General features: G+C 45.4%; 1 protein-coding gene across 1 annotated transcript in view; it reads right to left on the bottom strand.

Moving 5' to 3' along the window:
• Window positions 1-19,343, bottom strand: part of KIF16B (kinesin family member 16B) — a 291,622-nt gene that overhangs the window by 146,576 nt on the left and 125,703 nt on the right. Inside the window, exons 13-15 of the mRNA XM_068986883.1 lie at window positions 3,806-3,925; window positions 2,713-2,764; window positions 1,020-1,157 (exon numbers count right to left, since the gene is read on the bottom strand). Of these exons, the coding sequence (XP_068842984.1) occupies window positions 1,020-1,157; window positions 2,713-2,764; window positions 3,806-3,925 (310 nt within the window). The remainder of the gene's footprint in view (window positions 1-1,019; window positions 1,158-2,712; window positions 2,765-3,805; window positions 3,926-19,343) is intronic.

Genomic DNA, 19,343 nt, shown 5'->3' on the forward strand with positions numbered 1-19,343 from the left:
CAGAGGGTGAAAGTACAAAGGACAAAGAACAGAATATTTATGATTCTGAAGTACCTTCCCGATATCCTTACTAACTAGAAAGGGGGGAAAGAGTAACTTCACAGCGAAGAAGCCTAGCATCCTGCTCCTTAATTAAATGATCAACGTGAATACCCTCAGTGACGCGACAGGTAAAAATCAGGTAACAAGATGTGAGAAAAGTGCAGCATCGTTTCTCTGACGTTCCTGTCAAAAAATGATAGTAGTCAACTCACAAGGAACCATCAGATAAGTTCTACATTTATGCAGGACAGTCAACAGCGTATCTGACCTGCAGTTTCCAAAACTGCCATAGTTGTAAAAGTCAAGGAAAGACCCAGGAACATGTCCAGACTGAAGGAGACTAGAGAGACGTGGCAACTGAGTAACGGACACTGTTGGGACAAACAGCCAAGCTCAAAGGGTGTCTGAAATCAGGTGGTGGGAACGCACCTGTTACTTCCTCGGTTTGGATGGCTGCATTGTAATTATATACAAGAACACCACTGCTTGAAGGAAACACACTGAAGTACTCAGGGACGCTGAGCAATTAACTCTCAATGACCTGAAAAAGTCCTTGCAAACTTTCTGTAATATAGAAATTAATTCAAAATAAAAAAATATTTTATACACGATCCTGTATGTTATAGTTATAATTGGTCATAAAAATAATATAAATTAGGTAATAAAATTATTAAAAGAAGCCATTGTGTTAAGGACTTGCACCTGAAGGGCACTTTTCTTAACTTAATAAATTCCTTTAAAGTCATAGTTCCATAGCAGCAGTAACTTTTAAGCCACAACACCGAAGTTTAACTCAACAAGATGACGGGCATTTTATAAAGAAATACTCCAGCAAAACAGAAAAGAGTCTAATGAAGCCTTCATCCTTTTTATACCTGAACAGTAATTAGTCCTAGGATGCACACGTTCCCCATTACCTAGCCAACTTGTTTTTAAGAAAAGACGTGTACAAAGAACCGAGAATCAAAAGCCAATACCTTGGTTGAGGTGTGTGGCCTCCAGGATCTGAACGCCGTTCACAGAGCACTGGGACCCGCGCAGGGGGATCAGAGTCACCGTCCCCCCAATGTTCTCAAAGACGCAGTGCTCGCTCTCCAAGTCGAGGCCGTGAAGAACTGAGGTGGGAAACAAAGGGAGAAAGGGTGTCCTTCGGTGCCTGGCACAATGATTCCCAACCTTCATTTATTTTCTCATTTATTTATTTATTTGAACTGTGAGGGGAACACTTATGTTTAGTGAGAAAACTGAACTTCAGGAGTTCACAGCATCAACTGACAGAACCAGCTCTTGCATGTCACTCAGTGGGTCTGGATATCAACCTGAAACAAAGGATTTCATCTTCAGGAAAAAAAAAACAGCTGAGTAACGTGACTTAGCTGATAACCACTGACACGCTTTGCTTGAGTCTGAATGAACTTCCTCCTCCAGTTACCTGAAGGTCCCGGTAAAATGGAAGGGACAGATGGCCCCATGGTTCAAGGACTTACTTACTGTGACCTCCACTCTTACTGACACTGCAGTCCAGGAGCACAGACCAAAGGTGAAAGATGAACATGGGAGGGCATGAATCTTGGGAAGCCCAAGAAATCTCCAGAAGTCCTGAGGTGAACTTGACCTCCACAGACCTCTCATTGAGTGTGGCTGTCAAGGGCTACCTACTCCCACCTGACCACCCTCCTTGTGACATGTGGTCAGGCATAGACACGAACCCCGGTCACAAAAACCTACACAATTTCAGGTGTAGTTCCTGGCCAGCTGCTCAGAAGCACAAACCAAACAGCTTCCACTTTGCTCCACAGACCTGCACTGTGAACAGAGCTTTCCTGTTCACAGAAAACACGTGTGCTGGGCACTTAGCATCATGTACAACAAACCCTAAGGTCAACACATAACTTAACAATGAGCAGAGGCCTGATGCTTAGTTTCACCCAGAGACTTCCAGGAATTGGTTTCCAGCTCTCCCAAGTTCACGATAAACAGTAAATATGTGTGGACTTGATTAATAGCTTACACTGGGCAAGAAAGCAAGTTCATTGCCAGCATTTCTAAAAGCCAGCTGAAAAGATACAATTCTTCCCCTGCCAATCCCCACCTTGGCCCCTCCACCACAAAGACAGACACACAGTCCACTATCACCACATGCACGCTCTAATTCATGCTATAAAGCCTGCCAAGACCTCACTGGGCTCAGGGGTTAAAGCCCTGGTTAGCCAGGTGCCTCACAGAGACTGTGGGAAAAGCCAGGAAATGCTGCTCTGTGTGTGTGAATGCTGGGCATGTGTGTACCCTACTTTCTGTCCTCGCCTGTGTGCGAAGGATTTCCCGTTAAAGGATCTTATATCTTTTATCTGTACCTGTTCGTATATCTCCACTGCGACAAGAGCCGCGTGGTTTAAAGAACAGCTCACTTGAAAGACTTGGCTGAGGACCGAAGGCCCGTGGGGCATGGGGAGAGGATTCGCAGCTCCATTCTATTCCATTCTATTCACTAAGCATTCGGTGTTGGTCATTCGAGCTCAGTTCAAAATTATGGAAACACACGTTCTGATCAATGCTGCATTTGAAATGTTTTCTTTTTTATAATTACTTCAAAGTCAGTCATTCAAAAGCAAGTTCATTAAATGATTTCTTAAAAACCACTGGGGAGAGGAAGCTGATCAAGATTCTCACCGATATCTTGTTCTGTCGAAGCATCTTCTCTGCCGACATATGTCTGACCTTCCTAGGGAGAAAAGCCAAGCAAAATTTATCAGGAAGAACATGAAGAATGGTCTCTTCTCCATCTTTCATGGAAGCCCCAGAAACCTGCTGCCAGGTGGGCGAGCTCTGGTCTAGGCAGAGTCCCCCGAGGCTCTGTAACCACAGTGCACGGTGTCCGGAAAAGGACACAGGACTCCTGAGGCTCAGGGCTCAGCAAGGCTGGCCTCCTGTTTCAGCACCAGCAACCTGCCCGTGACTGCAATCCCACGGCTGTTCCCAATCCTTTCCAACAAGTCTCTCCTCCAGCGGCCAGGGGTTTCTTTGCGTCTGAACATATGGTTTAGGGGAGCCCGCAAAACACAGTATGATACTCTTCCCATTGTAAGTCATGGATCAGAGAAAAGATACTGAAGTCAAGGTTACAGAGCCCACCGTTGATGCGGACGAGGAAATTCTTATCTCGTGAAAGGGCTGCTCTGTTTGGGAGCAGGCCCAATCATGTAGGTGGGACCTGGTGGTTCAAGAATCTGCCTGCAACACAGGGGGCCCTGGTTTGACCCCTGGGTCAGGCAGATCCACTGGAGAAGGAAATGGCAACCCACTCCAGTATTCTTGTCTGAAAAATCCCATGGACAGAGGAGCTTGGCAGGCTACAGTTCAAGGGGTCGCAAAGAGTCAGACATGACTGAGTGACTTTCAGACACAACTTCATAATTAACCTGAGCGACCAGAAAACTGTACATACAAGCAACCGCAGTTTACGTGCTGGGAGCTCTTCTTCCTAAGTCTGTCTTTTTGTTCCTTACCTCCCTCTTACTGGTTCTACAAATTAGAAGGCAAAGGGAACGGACCTTCATTTACCTTTAGGATTACATAGAACAGGAATTTCTAATGCCAGAGAATCCCAATGAACTGCTGAAAATCCCCAAAGAGCTCAAGGATTTGTTGCACATTCTTCACCATCACAGCGTGTTCATGGACACAGAGTATTACACTAAACCTTGCCAGTGTCCAAGGGAAAGCTGAAACCAAACTGAGAATGTTCCAGGTAAGCAGTTTCTACCTTCAAGTGGTACAGGATCATGCCAGTGCTCAGAAGGTCGTCATAGATGCCGATCAGATGGGGCAGCTCGGAGTCCAAAACAACCCCAATCCCTTCCTTCCTTAGTGCCAGAGTCTGTTCCTGGAATTAGGAGGGAAAGAAAAGGAAGAGGTTACTTTGGGAAAAGAGAACTTCCTGTTGGGTGCTTGTTAGACTTAACACGGGTTTCTCCACTGGGTCAGTGGTCAAGAATCCACCTGCAGTATAAGAGCAGAAGGAGACAAGGGTTCGACCCCTGGGTGGGGATGATCCCCTAGAGAAAGCGATGGCAACCCATTCCAGTATTCTTTTTTTTTCCACTCCGGTATTTTTGCCTAGGAAATCCCATGGACAGAGGAGCCTGGCAGGCTACAGTCCACAGGGTCGCAAAAAGTCAGACTGACTGAGCTCGAGCATGAGCACGGAAGAGTTAAAAATGAGCGATGTTTTTATTGCTCACGAAAAAAACTGCAAGAAAAAAGGATCATAAACTTCGTGCTGAAATCCTGGCATATGGTGGGCAAAGCGAGCTTGGAACATATAAAAAGCTCAATATAAAATGAATTACATTTATTGCCAGATAAAGGTTCATATACATATGTTATAAATGCACACACACTCACACGAAGCTAAGCTCACATCTTGCCTTCCCGAGGAGGGGGTCTGGGACCAGTCGACTACAAGGTAATCTTTCCCCCTCTTCAGAACCTTTACTTCACTTAATTCCTAGACGTCTCCTGATTCGCTGGTTCTTGTTGCCGGTGACGAGGGTCCCACTCTGCGTGTCAGCCCCTTCCTGTGCATTATCTCCCATGGACCAGAGGCAGCTAACCCTCGGTGCCCTGCAGCACCTTCTACCCACTGACCACCCCCACCTGCAGGGCTCCCACCAAGCACCGCCACCACCTCCCTTGGCCCTGCATCACCCTGCAGCTACCACCAACTTCTCTGTGCCCCTTCAGAGGAAACCACCTCCAAAGACTTCCCTACTTGTGGTCCTCCACTTCCTCCCTCTGACACTCTCCCGTTCCATGGAGTCTTTGATCCCAGGGACTCGACAGTCTCCTGAATTTACTAGCAATCTACACAGTCATCCCTGTACATCCTAGAGGGGGTTGGTTCCAGGACCTCCTCGGATACCAAGATCCAAGGATGCTCATGTCTCTTATGAGCATCATAAGAGATGATTTGCATATATTCTACACACATGCTCCCTTATACTTTAAGTCATCTTTAGATTACTTATAATACCTAATACAATGTAAATGCTACGCAAGTCATTGCAAACATAGTGAAAATGCTATGCAAATATTTGCTGGAGCAAGGCAAGTTCAAGTCTTTATCTTGGGGAACTATCTGAAGTTTTTTTCCCCCAAACATTTTCCATTACTGGTGGGTTGAATCCACGGATGTAGAATCTACAGACACAGAGAGCTCAACTGCATGCTATGATGAACAAATCTCAAATTAAGGGGAAGGCAGGCAGACCTCTCCCTTAAAACTCCACCCTCGTGTACAAATCCCCCTGCCTCGATATACCTGTGGCCACGCCAAGCAGGCAGCTCAAACTTAACACCTCGAAAGCTCAATCCTTGATTCCCACTGCCTGCCACACCTGCACAACAGCCCTTCTCAGTAAATGTCAATCTTCCTTACAGCTGCTTGGACCAAAAACTAGGCTGTCCTACTGTTTAGAACAGCCAAGACATGGAAGCAACTGAATGCCCACTGACAGAGGAATGGATTTTAGAGATGTGATACACATATCATGGACTATTAATCAGTCATTAAGAAGAATGAAATCATGCCATTTGCAGCAACATGGATGGATCTGCTGCGGCTGCTAAGTCACTTCAGTCATGTCTGACCCTGTGCGACCCCACAGACAGCAGCCAACCAGGCTCCCCCGTCCTTGGGATTCTCCAGGCAATGGAGTGGGTTGCCATTTCCTTCTCCAATGGATGTTTCTAGAAAATATTATATTAAGTAAAGTGAGCCAGACAGAGAAGGAGCAATATCATATGACATCCCTTATATGCAGAATCTAAAAAGAGAACGTACAAATGAGCTCATTTATAAAATAAAGATTCACAGACTTAGAGAAGGAGCTTATGGCTGCCAGGGAGGACAGGGAGAAGGGATAGTTAGGGAGTAACTAACACTACACGTACACTACACACTGCTGCATGTAATATGGACAACCAGTAAGGACCCACTGCACAGCACACGGGACACTGCTCACTGTTATGCGGCAGCCTGGATGGGAGGGGAGTCCACATGTGTGTGTATGGCTGAGTCCCTCTGTTGTTCACATGAAACTAACACAACATTGTTAATTAGCTATACCCCAATACAAAACAAAAAGTTAAAAAAAAAGATCTGTCCTTTGCACATGTCTTTCTCTAAACCCTTCAACACTCATTACTGACTCTGGCTTCAAAATATGCGCCCAATCTAACAACAAACCACAGCACCGCACTGCTCCCTCGCCCCAAGCACCAGAGCCTCCAGCAAGACAGCTGCAGTAATCCCGGCTGCTCCAGCCCATGCCCAAGCCAGGGCCCACGCTCTCCTCTGCAGCCAGAGGGATGTCAGGGCAGGCCCCTCCTCTGCAAGGGTCAATTACTTGCCTCCTTTGCTCTGTGAGAGCCAAAATCTTTGCAAGATTCTAGAGAGCTCCGTGTGCCCTCACCGCTCCCTGACCTCCTGCCACGCGCCCCCAGCACCCTCCTCTCCGTGGACCCCGGCTTTGTGATGCTCTCCAAACCTCTCCCACCTCAGGGGTTCCTAAGGGGGTTCCTTCTGCTTTTGTGGCCACTGCTTCCTCTGTTCTTGTTTACTCTTTCCCTTCCCCGACTAGGTTTCCCGACCCTGGCAGCCTGACGTTTTGAACCAGATGGTTCTCCGCATGCAGGGCCGCCCTGTCCACTGCGGGATCCTTGGGAGTGTCCCTGGCCTCTGCCCTCCAGATGCCAGTGAGACACATCCCTCCCCCAAGACTGTGAGATGTCCCCAGACACCGAGAAATGTCCTCTGGGGAATGAAATATGCCTCAGGAGAGAAGACTGCCTTCAATGCACACGAAACGTGGCCCTCACTTCCTCAGGGCTCTGCTCCAAAGCCTCCTTCCCCACCACCCCATCCAAGACTGCAGTCACCAATCTCTCCTACCCTGAGTTGTTTCTCCCTTAGCAGTTACCACTCTCTGCATGTTACAGAAGAGCTTATCCCTTGTCTCCCGATTAGAATGTAACCCAACGCCTAATTTCATGTCTGACACAGAGATGCTGCTCAATGAGGATCTGTCAAATGAGTGAGTGAGTGGGCAGACACTCAGAGTTCAGAGAAATGCAGGCAGGAGGGTCTCGGGGATGAGACTGGGAGGCCCTTTACCAGCAGGCCCATCTGCCCTGAGACAGCAGACTGGAAACCCAGGCATATGGGCACAGGTGGAAAGCAGACAAACTCCAGAAGAGTGAAGGTGGAAATACGGCTGGGCTGATGAGACTGCGCCCCATCCCAGAGCACAACATCGGGCTCAGTGACCACAGGCCAACGGGAGCCGTGGAGGAGGCAGTCTCGTGCTGCTGATGGGGGCTCTGGGGCAGGGTGCTCTGAGTGAACACCTTCCTCACCCCCTCGCGCAGCCAGACATGCTAAGCACATTCTAGTTCTGGACTCTAAAGCCCAGCACAGCCCGAAACAGAGCTGGCACTCCTCACATCCCTGGATCGAATAAATACATCCTGTGTGGTTTAAATATTACATCAGAGCCTCCACCACATGCGTGCGGAGCTGGAGTCAGGCCAGAGGGTGACGGAGCGGAGTGGGAAAAAAAAGATGGTTAAAAAAAAAACACATAAAAATCACCACTTGAGAGAAAGCAATTTAATTTAACAACCATTAAATAGATACGCAAAGGAAATGACCAATGCATAACTTAGATTCAAGAAAAGGAAATGAAGCGTATCATTGTTCTTCAATTACTCCTCTTATCAGCCGGGCTCCCTCACCAGGCCCAGAGTATCAGGCTGAGAGGCTGGGGGCTTCGTCTTCCCAATGCATCACACCAAGGCCCTTGCAAATCCTGGCTGAAATGAACCCTCAACATACCGACCCCAACTCCTGCTTCTCCGACTGAAGTCATGCTTTCCTCTTGCCCATAAAGGGGAAAGTCTGTTACTTTTTTCTAAAGATATATATTACAGCGGAGAATTTAATCATACAGCCTCATTTCATAAAACAAAGTCCTCCCTGGAAGGCCTGGTAGCTGTGAACTGTGACTACGCTGCACACAGCGCAGGTGGCTCCTGGACATGGACTGTGCCTGGCCACCAGGTCCATGTGAAAAGGAGAGAGGCTGTCCTCAAAGGTCCAGACAGAGTATTACCCTTCTCCATCAAAGTACACAATAACCCCAAAAGGAGAGCGGTGGGCGGGGGGGGGGGGGGGGGTGGTGTATTTTAAACTCTTACAGCTTCCACTCACTAGAGAGACTCCTTGGAATACATCCCGGCTTAGTTTAACATTCTTTTTTGTTTTTTTTTAACCCACTGAAAAGCACTTTTTTTTTTCCTTCCTTAAAGTCTCGTACACAGACTTTAAAAATCATTTGAAATTTGTAACTTCAGAGCCGTTAGGTCAAAAGCATTACTTGTCTCATCCCCAGCACACGCACACACACACACACACACACACACACAGGCACACTCTCTCTCTCTCTCACTCACACACACACACACACACACACATTTTCTTCCACACGTGGAAGGGGTAATACCTGAATTAACAGAAAGTCTCTGAGGATCAGGGGTGGGGGCAGATGAATTTATGATTAATGCTGCCCTAAAGCTCTATGACATTCAAGCTGCAGTCACTATATGATATTATAAAAGTGTCACCTCATAAAACTAAAAACGAGGGTTTAAATCATTGCTCGAGTGAAAAAGTAATTTCAGACAAAAATATCTATCACATATAAAATATTTATTGAGTGGTATCTACTGTTATACATAATTGATGAAACACCTCTTTGATAAGATAGAATATTAAACAGAGCAGAGCTGGCAATCCCTTTCCCAACGCCAGGCACACAGGGTCCCAAAGAGACAATGTGGTCAAAGACATGTGGCTGCACGTATTCAGTATTGAAGCAAAGCTTCTGGCAACCAGTGTTTGAATAAAAAGGAAACTACAGCCTGACAAAGAATATAAGCAGATAGAGTCCACTTAAACATGACGTTCATCACAATTCCAAAAATACGTTCAAAATTATTTTCTTCAGCCCTGACTCTAACACCTGTGTTCAGGGACTTCCCTGGTGGCCCAGTGGTTAAGCAGCCACACTTCCAAGGCAGGGAGCCCGGGTTTGATCCCTGGTCAGGGAACAAAGATCCCACACCCCTTGTGGCCAGAAAACCAAAACAGAAAACAGAAGCAATATCGTAACAAATTTATAAAGACTTTTAAAACGGCCCACATCCAAAATAAATTTGTTTTAAAAAAAATCTTTAAATAAACAACAAAAAAAAACCTGCCCCCAGGGGTTCAGGTGAGGAGCAGACGGGGCTGCTGGGGTTACAGGGAGAGGCCACAGGACCTGCTCACTGGCATGTCCCATGTGACTCCACAGGCCTTCATTAGACTTAGCAGGAATTATCCCTGTTTTCATCACAACCACACCCTTAATATCTAGCCCTGTGTCTGCCAAAACACAACAGTCTTACCGAAAAAGTAGGTGAAAATCAAGACAAAAACTTGTCAATAAGAAAGCCTGTTTCTCCCTCTTGAGAAGCCTTCCTGAGAGCTAGGTCTTGCCTGGGAAATACTGGGAAAACTCCAGCAATGTGTCTCTTCCACCTGAACTCACAGTTCCAGAGGGACAGAAACTGTTTCCACACACCGAGTACGTGGGGTGAGCAGGGCTCACCAGGCACCCAGCAGTCACTCAGCACACTGCTGATTATTTGGCACTGTAAAGAGTTGGTGGTTTTACATGGTTTTTGTTGTTGTTGTTGCTGCTAGCCAAGAATTAAAAGTCAGGCCTTTTTCTGGTGGAAATTCAGTTTATGAAGAATCATGTGTTTCGCTAACTAGGAGAATTGTGCGGAACTGCCACACAGCAGACTATGGCCTTCACTTCTGCAAACCTGACTATAGCAGCAGAAGAGAAGGGGGGGCCATGATGGGGCTTAGAGAACCTGGCCGGCTCGCATGTGAGGAGGAGGGAGGGAGTCAGGCAGACGGGAAGACTCCTCTTAAAAATAAAATTATCCTCTAGCATAGACGCTTTTAATTAAAAAAAAAAAAACAACCTGTATGTGATTTCATTTGAATTTACCAGAAGGAAAAGCAAGTGAAGTATTTGCTGAATTTTAACCAGCTGTGCCTGAAACCATGCAGGTTTGTGTGACTGGTGTTTGTGTCCACTCCTGGCCACAGATCACACATAAGCAGGTCAGGGTGGTCAGGAAGAGTTGTTGTCAGGTTTGCAGAAGTTAAGTGCACTCTCTGCTGTGAGGCCACTCCACAAAAACCAGGAAGCCACTGACAACTCTGCAAACAGGGACCGGCTGACACATAGAACACAAACCTGGCAAGGACGTGCGGGATGACTAGGAACAGAGGGAAAAGGGAGGTGAAATTAGGAAGGAATAGCCTCACAGACTCTGTGTGACAATTTGACTGACTAACCTTAAGACTCTTCTCAACTGTTTCATAGACTTCTCTTATTGAGAAATAAGGGAACTGGAGAGTTTGCAAGAGTTGCAAAAATCTGATAAATATCCAAAAAAGATTTTTATTGCTAGGGAAAAAAAGTCCTGACACTTCCCAGTAATACTTTCCAGACAGCTCATCAAGTAGATATTGCTGACTTATTTTAAAACATAGCTCACCAATTTGACTAGCAAATGTTATCAAGTAATTTGCATGTTTCTTTTATAATATACAAGTGGTAAATAGTCACAGTCAACACAAACCAATTAGTTCTGAAACCCTGAAAGTATACACACTGGCATTCACCCAGAAGCTTCAATTTCTTGTATATCCTTGTGCGCAAAGAAAGGATCCTGTCCATGTAACTGAGGAAGGAAATAGCTGCCAAGATAGCCAGAGTCGACGAAGCTTGTACCTGTCAACTGCCTGCAACACCATCGCACCTTCCTCCACCCTTTGTTCATGTAACCTGACCCAGCAGGGATGAAAAGGAGTCAGGATCTCCACCTTGCTCCAGGAAATAACTTTTTATCCTCATTGTGTTCCCAGCGAGCACAATGAGATGAAGAAACACCACCTTTGCTGCCTAGAGGCACATCCACGTCCCTGCAAGGCTGCCTGCTAACGTGTAACCTCCGTGTGAGAGCTCTACTGATGCTCTTGGAATCCTAAGATTTCAATGACAAACACAGGGATGGGAAGGAACAGCCTGTGAGAATCCAGGCCTGACCGGAAATCCACCTGCACTGAAAGCGTCTGGCAGGTCCCGCAGACCCAGAGAGGCCAGGGAGGACCGGAAACCAGCCCTGTCCGAATGCGGACGAAGGGAAGAGGCGGTTCTGGTGAGAAGACAGACTCGGCACTCCACAGGCCGAAGGAGGAAAGGAAGGATCGGGTGGGGCGACCTCGACGTCACCCTGACCTTCTCTGTGCCTCCAAGCCCCCTGCGAACCCTCAGCACGTCCACAGCTCTACCCGCACGGCGGCCGGAGTCGTCCGGGGCCTTCGGTCTCCATGGCCGCTGCCACCACCACCTCCTGCGTGGTCTCCGACAGCCCCAGGGGTCCTCCTGCTTCGTCTCGTGCCAGCCTGCACTCCGTCCTCCACACGACGGCCACGGTCTTCGTCCCAGAATGTTGAGAGGTCGCACACAGAGCGCTTCGATGGTTTCTCGTGCGTTTAGCACAAAACGGCGCCCGCCGCTCGCCTCCGCAGCCCCGGCCCACCGCCTCGCTCTGCCCGCCTCACCCTCCACGTGGCCCCCGGCCTCCTCAGCCCACTGCAGGGCCTCTGCGCGCCGTTCCCTCTGTGAAGAAGCTCTCCCCCTGCATCTCAGCTTGCCCCTTCCTGTCAGCCCGCTCGTACCCCGCCTGCTGCCCGCTCTCTGAAGACCCAAGGCCCGGCTAGTCAGGCGGACGAGGCCCTTGCTCACAGACAGCTCACCTGCCACGAGAAGAACCGCACCCCTCCGCTCCCAGCCCCGGCCACATGCTATCATTCCACCCAGCTAGCTGTTTCCAGAGCACTCCAGTCTGTAAGAGTCGACACAACTGAGCGACTTCACTTTCACTTTCATGCATCGGAGAAGGCAAAGGCAACCCACTCCAGTGTTCTTGCCTGGAGAATCCCAGGGACGGGGGAGCCTGGTGGGCTGCCGTCTATGGGGTCGCACAGAGTAGGACACGACTGAAGCGACTCAGCAGCAGCAGCAGCCAGTCTGTCAAAATTATGTGAGCTTATTGCCTGGTCCCCCAGAAAGCAAATACAATATGCCAAGCTCAGCAAACAAGAGAGCAGGTGGGGGTAGGCGAGGGGCAAACTACCGCTCTGATCCCAAGGCTGACTGCCTCGCGTCAGTCCTATGGGCACGCTCCCTGCCTGGCAAAAGCAGCTCCTGAACCTCAAAGGAATGCTTCAAATGGCCAGAGACGTCAGAAGCGTATAAGGGAAGTTGCTTACATGGGAAGCTTGGATTCTAAAAGATAGTCATCATAAATAATTTAACGAGTGTTCACATCTGTACCAACCATCAGAAAGTTGACGTCAGATTGGCATCTATTACTAATACATTATAAAAACTGAAGTAGGAACGCAAAAGCCTCGCTCCCCCCCAACCCCAAACAATCCATGTTACAGTACCTGCGGTCAAAAGAGACACACCGGACAGATAGATGGTGAACAGCCCTGGACTAACCAGGGCAGAGGCAGGAAGGGAAGAACATGACAACCTCCTCGCCTCCTCCCCAGTACCAGCAAACAGACCTCTCCGAGCATTCCGGCCGCTACACAGTGAACAGAACTAAGCTCTGGGGACAGTTCAATTTCCATCACACCTCCCACTGAAGAAACAACTTTCTTGATGTAAACACTGAACAGCTAACTGCTGGCAGGCAGTTCAGAGAGATGCTACGGAGATCTCTCCGATGAAACGGTCCTTCGCTGGCTAGGCAAATCACCCAGATGTCAGGATTTAAATTATGCAAAATGCATAATCCCAATTAACAAAATTACGTGTGAAAATATGCAAGAGGAAATTTCCTTGCATTAATATTTAACTAGACTTTTAAAGTAGAGCAGGATCTTGTGATCAGAAGAACTTTAATGTACCTGACCTAAACAGAAGCCCAAAATACTCAGGAGGGTTCACCTGAAGGATCTACAAGGGCGTCGTTTTTTTGTTTTGTTATCATTTTTATACAGCACCAACTTTAACTCAAGATGAGAAAGCAGAGTGAAAGGATCACTTTAAGTGACGCATTGTAACCCAGAAAGCTCCAATCTTACATCGGCCTTAAACTGCAGTCTTATAAAGTTGGCTTCCTCATGGTTCTTACCCACAGAAATATGTCCCACTTGTCCCCACCTCCAGCCTTTGTTCCTGGGACAGCTCTCTAAATCCTTCCCCTCGCCCAGGAAATACCTAGAGTCTCCTCACCTCCACAGCAGATCCTTCCTCTCAATGACCACAGTTATTGCACCTGATCACGTGCATCTTAGTCAAAAATGACTAGTGTCTTTACACCCATGCCCTGCTTGTTTCAGCTACTAGACTATAGGTCAGTCAAGGAGTTTTTAAAAACACCATGCCTGACCCCTGCAGGGGCTTCCGTTGTGGCTCAGCTGGTAAAGAATCTGCCTGCAATGCAGTAAACCCTGGTTCAATTTCTGGGTCGGGAAGATCCCCTGGAGAAGGGACAGGCTACCCATGCCAGTATTCTTGGGCTTCCCTTGTGGCTCAGCTGGTAAAGAATCCGGCTGCAAGGCAGGAGACCTGGGTTTGATCCCTGGGTTAGGAAGAGCCCCTGGAGAAGGGAAAGGCTACCCACGCCAGTATTCTTGCCTGGAGAATTCCATGGACTGTATAGTCCATGGGGTCGCAAAGAGTCGGACATGCCTAAATGACTTTCATTTTCACTGACCCCTGCAGTTCCTTTCAGTAAGCATCTCATTTAAAGATGGACCTAGTAAGGGTATTTTCTTAAGCTCCCAGGTATTTTGCATCCATAATTTTCTGTATTCCCAGTAGGAATGAGCCTCTGATCTGCTGGGTGCACTCAGGAATTCCAAAGGGCGAGTGCTGTACTTCATTCTCCGGCCAGCAGAAGAATCTGCAACTAGTTCAGCTCACATTTACAAGCATCTGCTACTACCTGCCAGGTCAACTTACAGCTGTCTGCTGGACTATACAGAAAATGCTTTAAAGCTGTCTGCTAGACTATACAGAAAATGCCTTCAGCTTCTGTTTCAAATGTGTGTGAAGGATATATCAATGATTAGAGTGTGTGTGTGTGTGTGTGTGTGTGTGTGCGTGCGTGCGTGCGTGCGTGCATGCGTGTGTATGTGTGTTAGCTTGGGCTGCCAGAACTAAATACCACAGACTAGATGGTGGAGACAACAGAAATGGACTTTTCACAGTTCTGGAGACTTGGAAGTTCAAGATTAAAATGTCACCAACAAGTTTTATTCTGGGGCCTCCTCTCTTGGCTTACAGAGAGCCACTGTCTCACTAAGTGCTTTCACGGCCTTTCCTGGGTGTGTACGCACAACGCGGGAGAGAGAGAGAGAGAAGGCCACAGGCCAACTGAATTCAGGTCCCATCCTTATGACCTCATTATCCTTTCCTTAATTTCCTTCTAAAGGCCTTACCTCCAAATATAGTCACACTGGGAATCAGGGTTTCAACAAACAAATTTTGGCAGTCCATGGCAGGGTTTGTGTGTCTAATATATACATTATATACTTATAAACATAGACTATATTATAAATGCAATACATGTATTGAGGTAGATGGGAAAGACAAGAAGAGAGACACTGAGCCTAGTAGAGATGTCTCATGCAAATTAGAAACAGAGATTATTGTCTCTGGGCAGTTTTTTCTTTATACTTTTTCACTTTCCCAATTTTCTAAGACAAACACACTTATAATAATACAATGCAGGTAATAAAGAGAAGGAATATACTTCCATATGAAATTTAAACTTAATTTATTCCAATTTATCTTATTTAAAATATTTTTAAAATAATCTCAAGTAATCTCCAAGGCCAAGTTTTACTGTACGTTGTATAACATTCTGAAGATAGAATTCTAAAATGATAAAACAAAAATGCACCACGCAAACTGAAAGCCCAGAGACCATTTCTCCAAAAGCCCTCAATATAGAAAATCTGCCCACAGTTAACATACTGAGTAATGAAAAGCTGATAGCTTCCCTCCAAGATCAGGAACAAGACAAGGAAAAAGAAAGAAAAGGCATCCAAACTGGAAAGGAAGAAATAAAACTGTCTTTATGTGCAAATGACATAATATATATAGAAAACTCAAACTCCACCAAAAAAAAATGTTATAGTTAATAAATAAATGCAGTAAAGTTTCAGGACATAAGAACAATATACAAAAATAAGTCACATTTCAATACCCTAATAACAAACTTTCAGAAAGAGAAATTAAGAAAACTATGACATTTACCTTGCAACAAAAAGAACAAAATAACTAAGGATAAATTTAACAAAGGAGGTAAAGGACCTGTACACTGAAAACTATTAATGAAAAAACTGAAGATACAAATAAATGAAGCGATATTCCATGCTTATGGAATGGAAAAATAGTCAAAATTTACAGGCCATTCCACTCAAAGTGATCTTTCAGGTGCAATGCAATTCCTATCAAAATTCCAATGGCATTTTTCACAGAAATAGAAAAAAAAAAATCCTAAAATTTGTATGGAACCACAAAAGACTGAGCAGCCAAAGCAATCTTGAAAAAAAAACAAAACTAAAGAAGGCTTTATGCTTCCCGACATCAAACTATATTACAAAGCTATAGGAATCAAAACAGTATGATACTGGCATAAGAACACACACAGAGATCAACAGAACCCATTAGAAACCCACACACAAGTGGTTAACTTATGATAAAGGTGCCAAGAATATGCAATGGGGAAAAGACAGTCTCTTCACTAAATGGTGTTGGGAAAACTGGACAGTCACATGTAAAAAATAAAACTAACCCCATACTTTACAACATACACAAAAACAAATTCTAAAGACAAACATAAGTCCTAAAACCATAAAACTCCTAGAGGAAAACACCGAGGGTAAGCTCCTTAACATCAGTCTTGGCATGATTTTTTTGGGACATGACAATCAAAAGCAAAGGCAACAAAAGCAAAAGCTCAAGAATTCACAATGCTGCTAACAAGAGCATGTAGTTTAAAACTTATGAACTGCTTCTGTCTGGAATTGTCCCTTTAATATTTTCAGACTGAGGCTGACCACAGGTACTAAAACTTTAGAAAGCAAAACCACAGCTAAGGCAGGACTATTACATGAAAAGGTGCTCAACACCACTAATCACCAGGGAAACGTAAACCAAAACCTCCATGACATCACCTCCCACTCATTAGAACGGCTATTATCAAAAAGAAACAAGTGCTGGTGAAGATGTGAAGAAAAGTGAACCCTTGTGCACTATTCGTGGGAATGTAAATTGGTACAGCCACTATGGAAAACAGTACTTTTTTGAGGAGGTTTCTCAAAAATTTAAAAACAGAAATACCATATGATCCAGCAATTCCACGTTGGGATATTTCTCTGAAGGAAATGAAAACACGGTTTTAAAGAAACATCTGCAGTATCCATATTCACTGCAGTATTATTTATAACAGCCAAGATAGGAAAACAACCAAAATGCCACATCAGCCCATGAATGGATAAAGAAAATGTGACACACACACACACACACACACACACACACACAAAATGAACTGCTACTGCTAAATCACGTCAGTCGTGTCCGACTCTGTGCGACCCCATAGACAGCAGGCCACCAGGCTCCCGTCCCTAGGATTCTCCAGGCAAGAACACTGGAGTGGGTTGCCACTGCCTTCTCCAGTTGGCCAAAACAGGAAGGAAATTCTGCCATCTACAATAGTAAGAATGGACCTTGAGGGCATTATGCTAAGTGAAATAAGTCAGAAAAAGATAAACACTATATGATCTCATCCATAAGTTGAATCTAAATGAACCCAAGTAACAGATACAGAGATCAGGCGGGTGGTTGCCAGAGATGGGGGTGAGGGGGTGAGGTGAAATGGGTGACAGTGGTCAAAAGGTACGCACTCACAGTTAGAAAATACCAGTACACATGCTATAGGGGTGTAATGTGAAGCCTGGTGTCTAAAGTTAACAACACTGCATCATATAATCAAAAATTTCTAATAGGGTAAATCTTAAAATTCTCATTACAAGAAAAAAAAATGTGTACCCAAGTGAGATGATGGATGACAACCAAATTTACTGTGGTGACCACTTGGCATTATATACATATATAAAACCATTTGTACTCCTGAAACTAATACAATGTTCCTGAATCAATTACACTCCAATAAAACTGGGGAGAAAACAAACAAAAGCCAAACAAACTAAAAGAAGGACAATCTTCAGGTGTCCAGAAGCTAAAGGAACTTTCAGTCACCCTTTCATCAGCAGAAATCACACCTGAAAGACCTATTAATGCTTTCGGGAGAATTTACCATCCTCCACAGGCATCATGATTACACTCTTGAAAATAACACTTAAAACTCTATGTAAGAACGAACTAGTAAGGGTGCCTCTGCATCAAGTTGTGATGTCACATGGCATCTGGATGCCTAGCTCTTAATTAAGCAGGAAATCAACCAGTATTAAAGCAAAGATCCTCAAGTTTGCAAGCTTCTTTGTATCATTCTGTCACATAAAGTAGAGAGATTTAAAAAAAAAAAAAAGAAAAGAGGAGGCGGTCTCCAATCAGTGAAAAGTTAATTTCAGCAGGACTTGGTGCGAAATTTTGCTTGTTTCAGTGTCGATATCAAAAGGAAATACAGAAAAATGGAAGAAAGAAACTGAGAGAGAGAGAGAGAGAGAGAGAGAGAGAGAGAGAGAGAGAGAGAGAGAGAGAGAGAGAGAGAGAGAGGGAGGAGGAAGAAGAGGAGGAGGAGAACAAAAGGAAAAAGAAAGGGGCCAACTTCTGGCTTCCCACAATCTCCTTCGAGGAGGTGCTCACTTCAAGCATCCTGGTAACTCAGTCAAGACATCCCCAGGGAATGGCCCACCACTTCTCCTAGTTCATAATAAAACCTGCTTTTTATGGAGAAGAGAGCTTGCACACCTCTTTTTCTAGTAACTTAATATCCACCCTACTCACCAAAACCCCGTGAGTCTAACGAATCAGGCTGTTTGGACAGCTCCATACACCATGTCAAGCGCACACATTGGTACAGAGGTGAGGTTTTGCCCTGGCCATGCAGCAAAGTCAAGGACGAGGAAGGAGAGGCCAGTGCAGAGAGATGTGACCAGGTACTTAGTGAGGGACTAGATAAACCCCCCTCCAGGAATCCAAGGAGTTAATACTTTTCAACTGGTCTGCCACTCAAATTGCACCCTGTGAGAGTTCACATCCTTCACATCGTAACTTTACACGGACACCAATCCCAAAAGACCAGCACCTCCTCCCTCAGTCAATTTAGCAGGAATATATGTGTATGTCTTGGTTGTATAAATACTCTTTTATGGTCAGCAATATTTCACACAAGTATTCCTGTAAGTGATACATTACACTTGGAAACATTATTAATTATACCTTTAGTAAGGTAAATTACACAGTAAATCAAAAGGGCACATTCACTCAGATTACGCAAGAGGAGGACTTTCAAAAGCCCAAACAAGAATTTGAACACTGCCTGCACAGGCCCCAACAGTTTATTAAAATATGAAACCCAACCCACTTGTGAAAGAGAAATTACATATGAAAAGCATTTGACAAGTAAAACATGTGGCTAAGGTTATAGAATTATTCAAGGAAACAGGAAATTCAAGATAAAAAATAAGTTGTGTTTCTTGATCTGGTCTGTTCAAAGTAAACAAAATAAAAAGTACACACGTGACATTTACCAATCACATACTTCAATTATTTTTGCTAGTAAATCCCATGCCCACCACTTATCTACCAACATCTAACTTCTTATAATCGACAGAGTCAAAAGCAAGCAAACAACCTTTTTCTAACCATCACAAAATCCAGACCGTAAAATCCTCGTCCTTCATTCACTACAAAGCCATTTACATATTGTCTATCGGATGCAATCTACTTCGGGAAACCAGCAGTGTCTTCCACAGTTAAATACTATCTATACCATGTGGCCCATCATCCCACCCTCAGTGCAGGCTCCCCAGCACCAAAGGCCCCATCAGGCCAGCTGCCTAGATTGGTATTCTCCACGGGCTGAGAAGGAGTTTTACAGGGACTTCCCTGGAGGTTCAGTGGTTA

This window comes from Capricornis sumatraensis, chromosome 15, assembly GCF_032405125.1.
Source record: "Capricornis sumatraensis isolate serow.1 chromosome 15, serow.2, whole genome shotgun sequence".
Classification (NCBI taxonomy): Eukaryota; Metazoa; Chordata; class Mammalia; order Artiodactyla; family Bovidae; genus Capricornis; species Capricornis sumatraensis.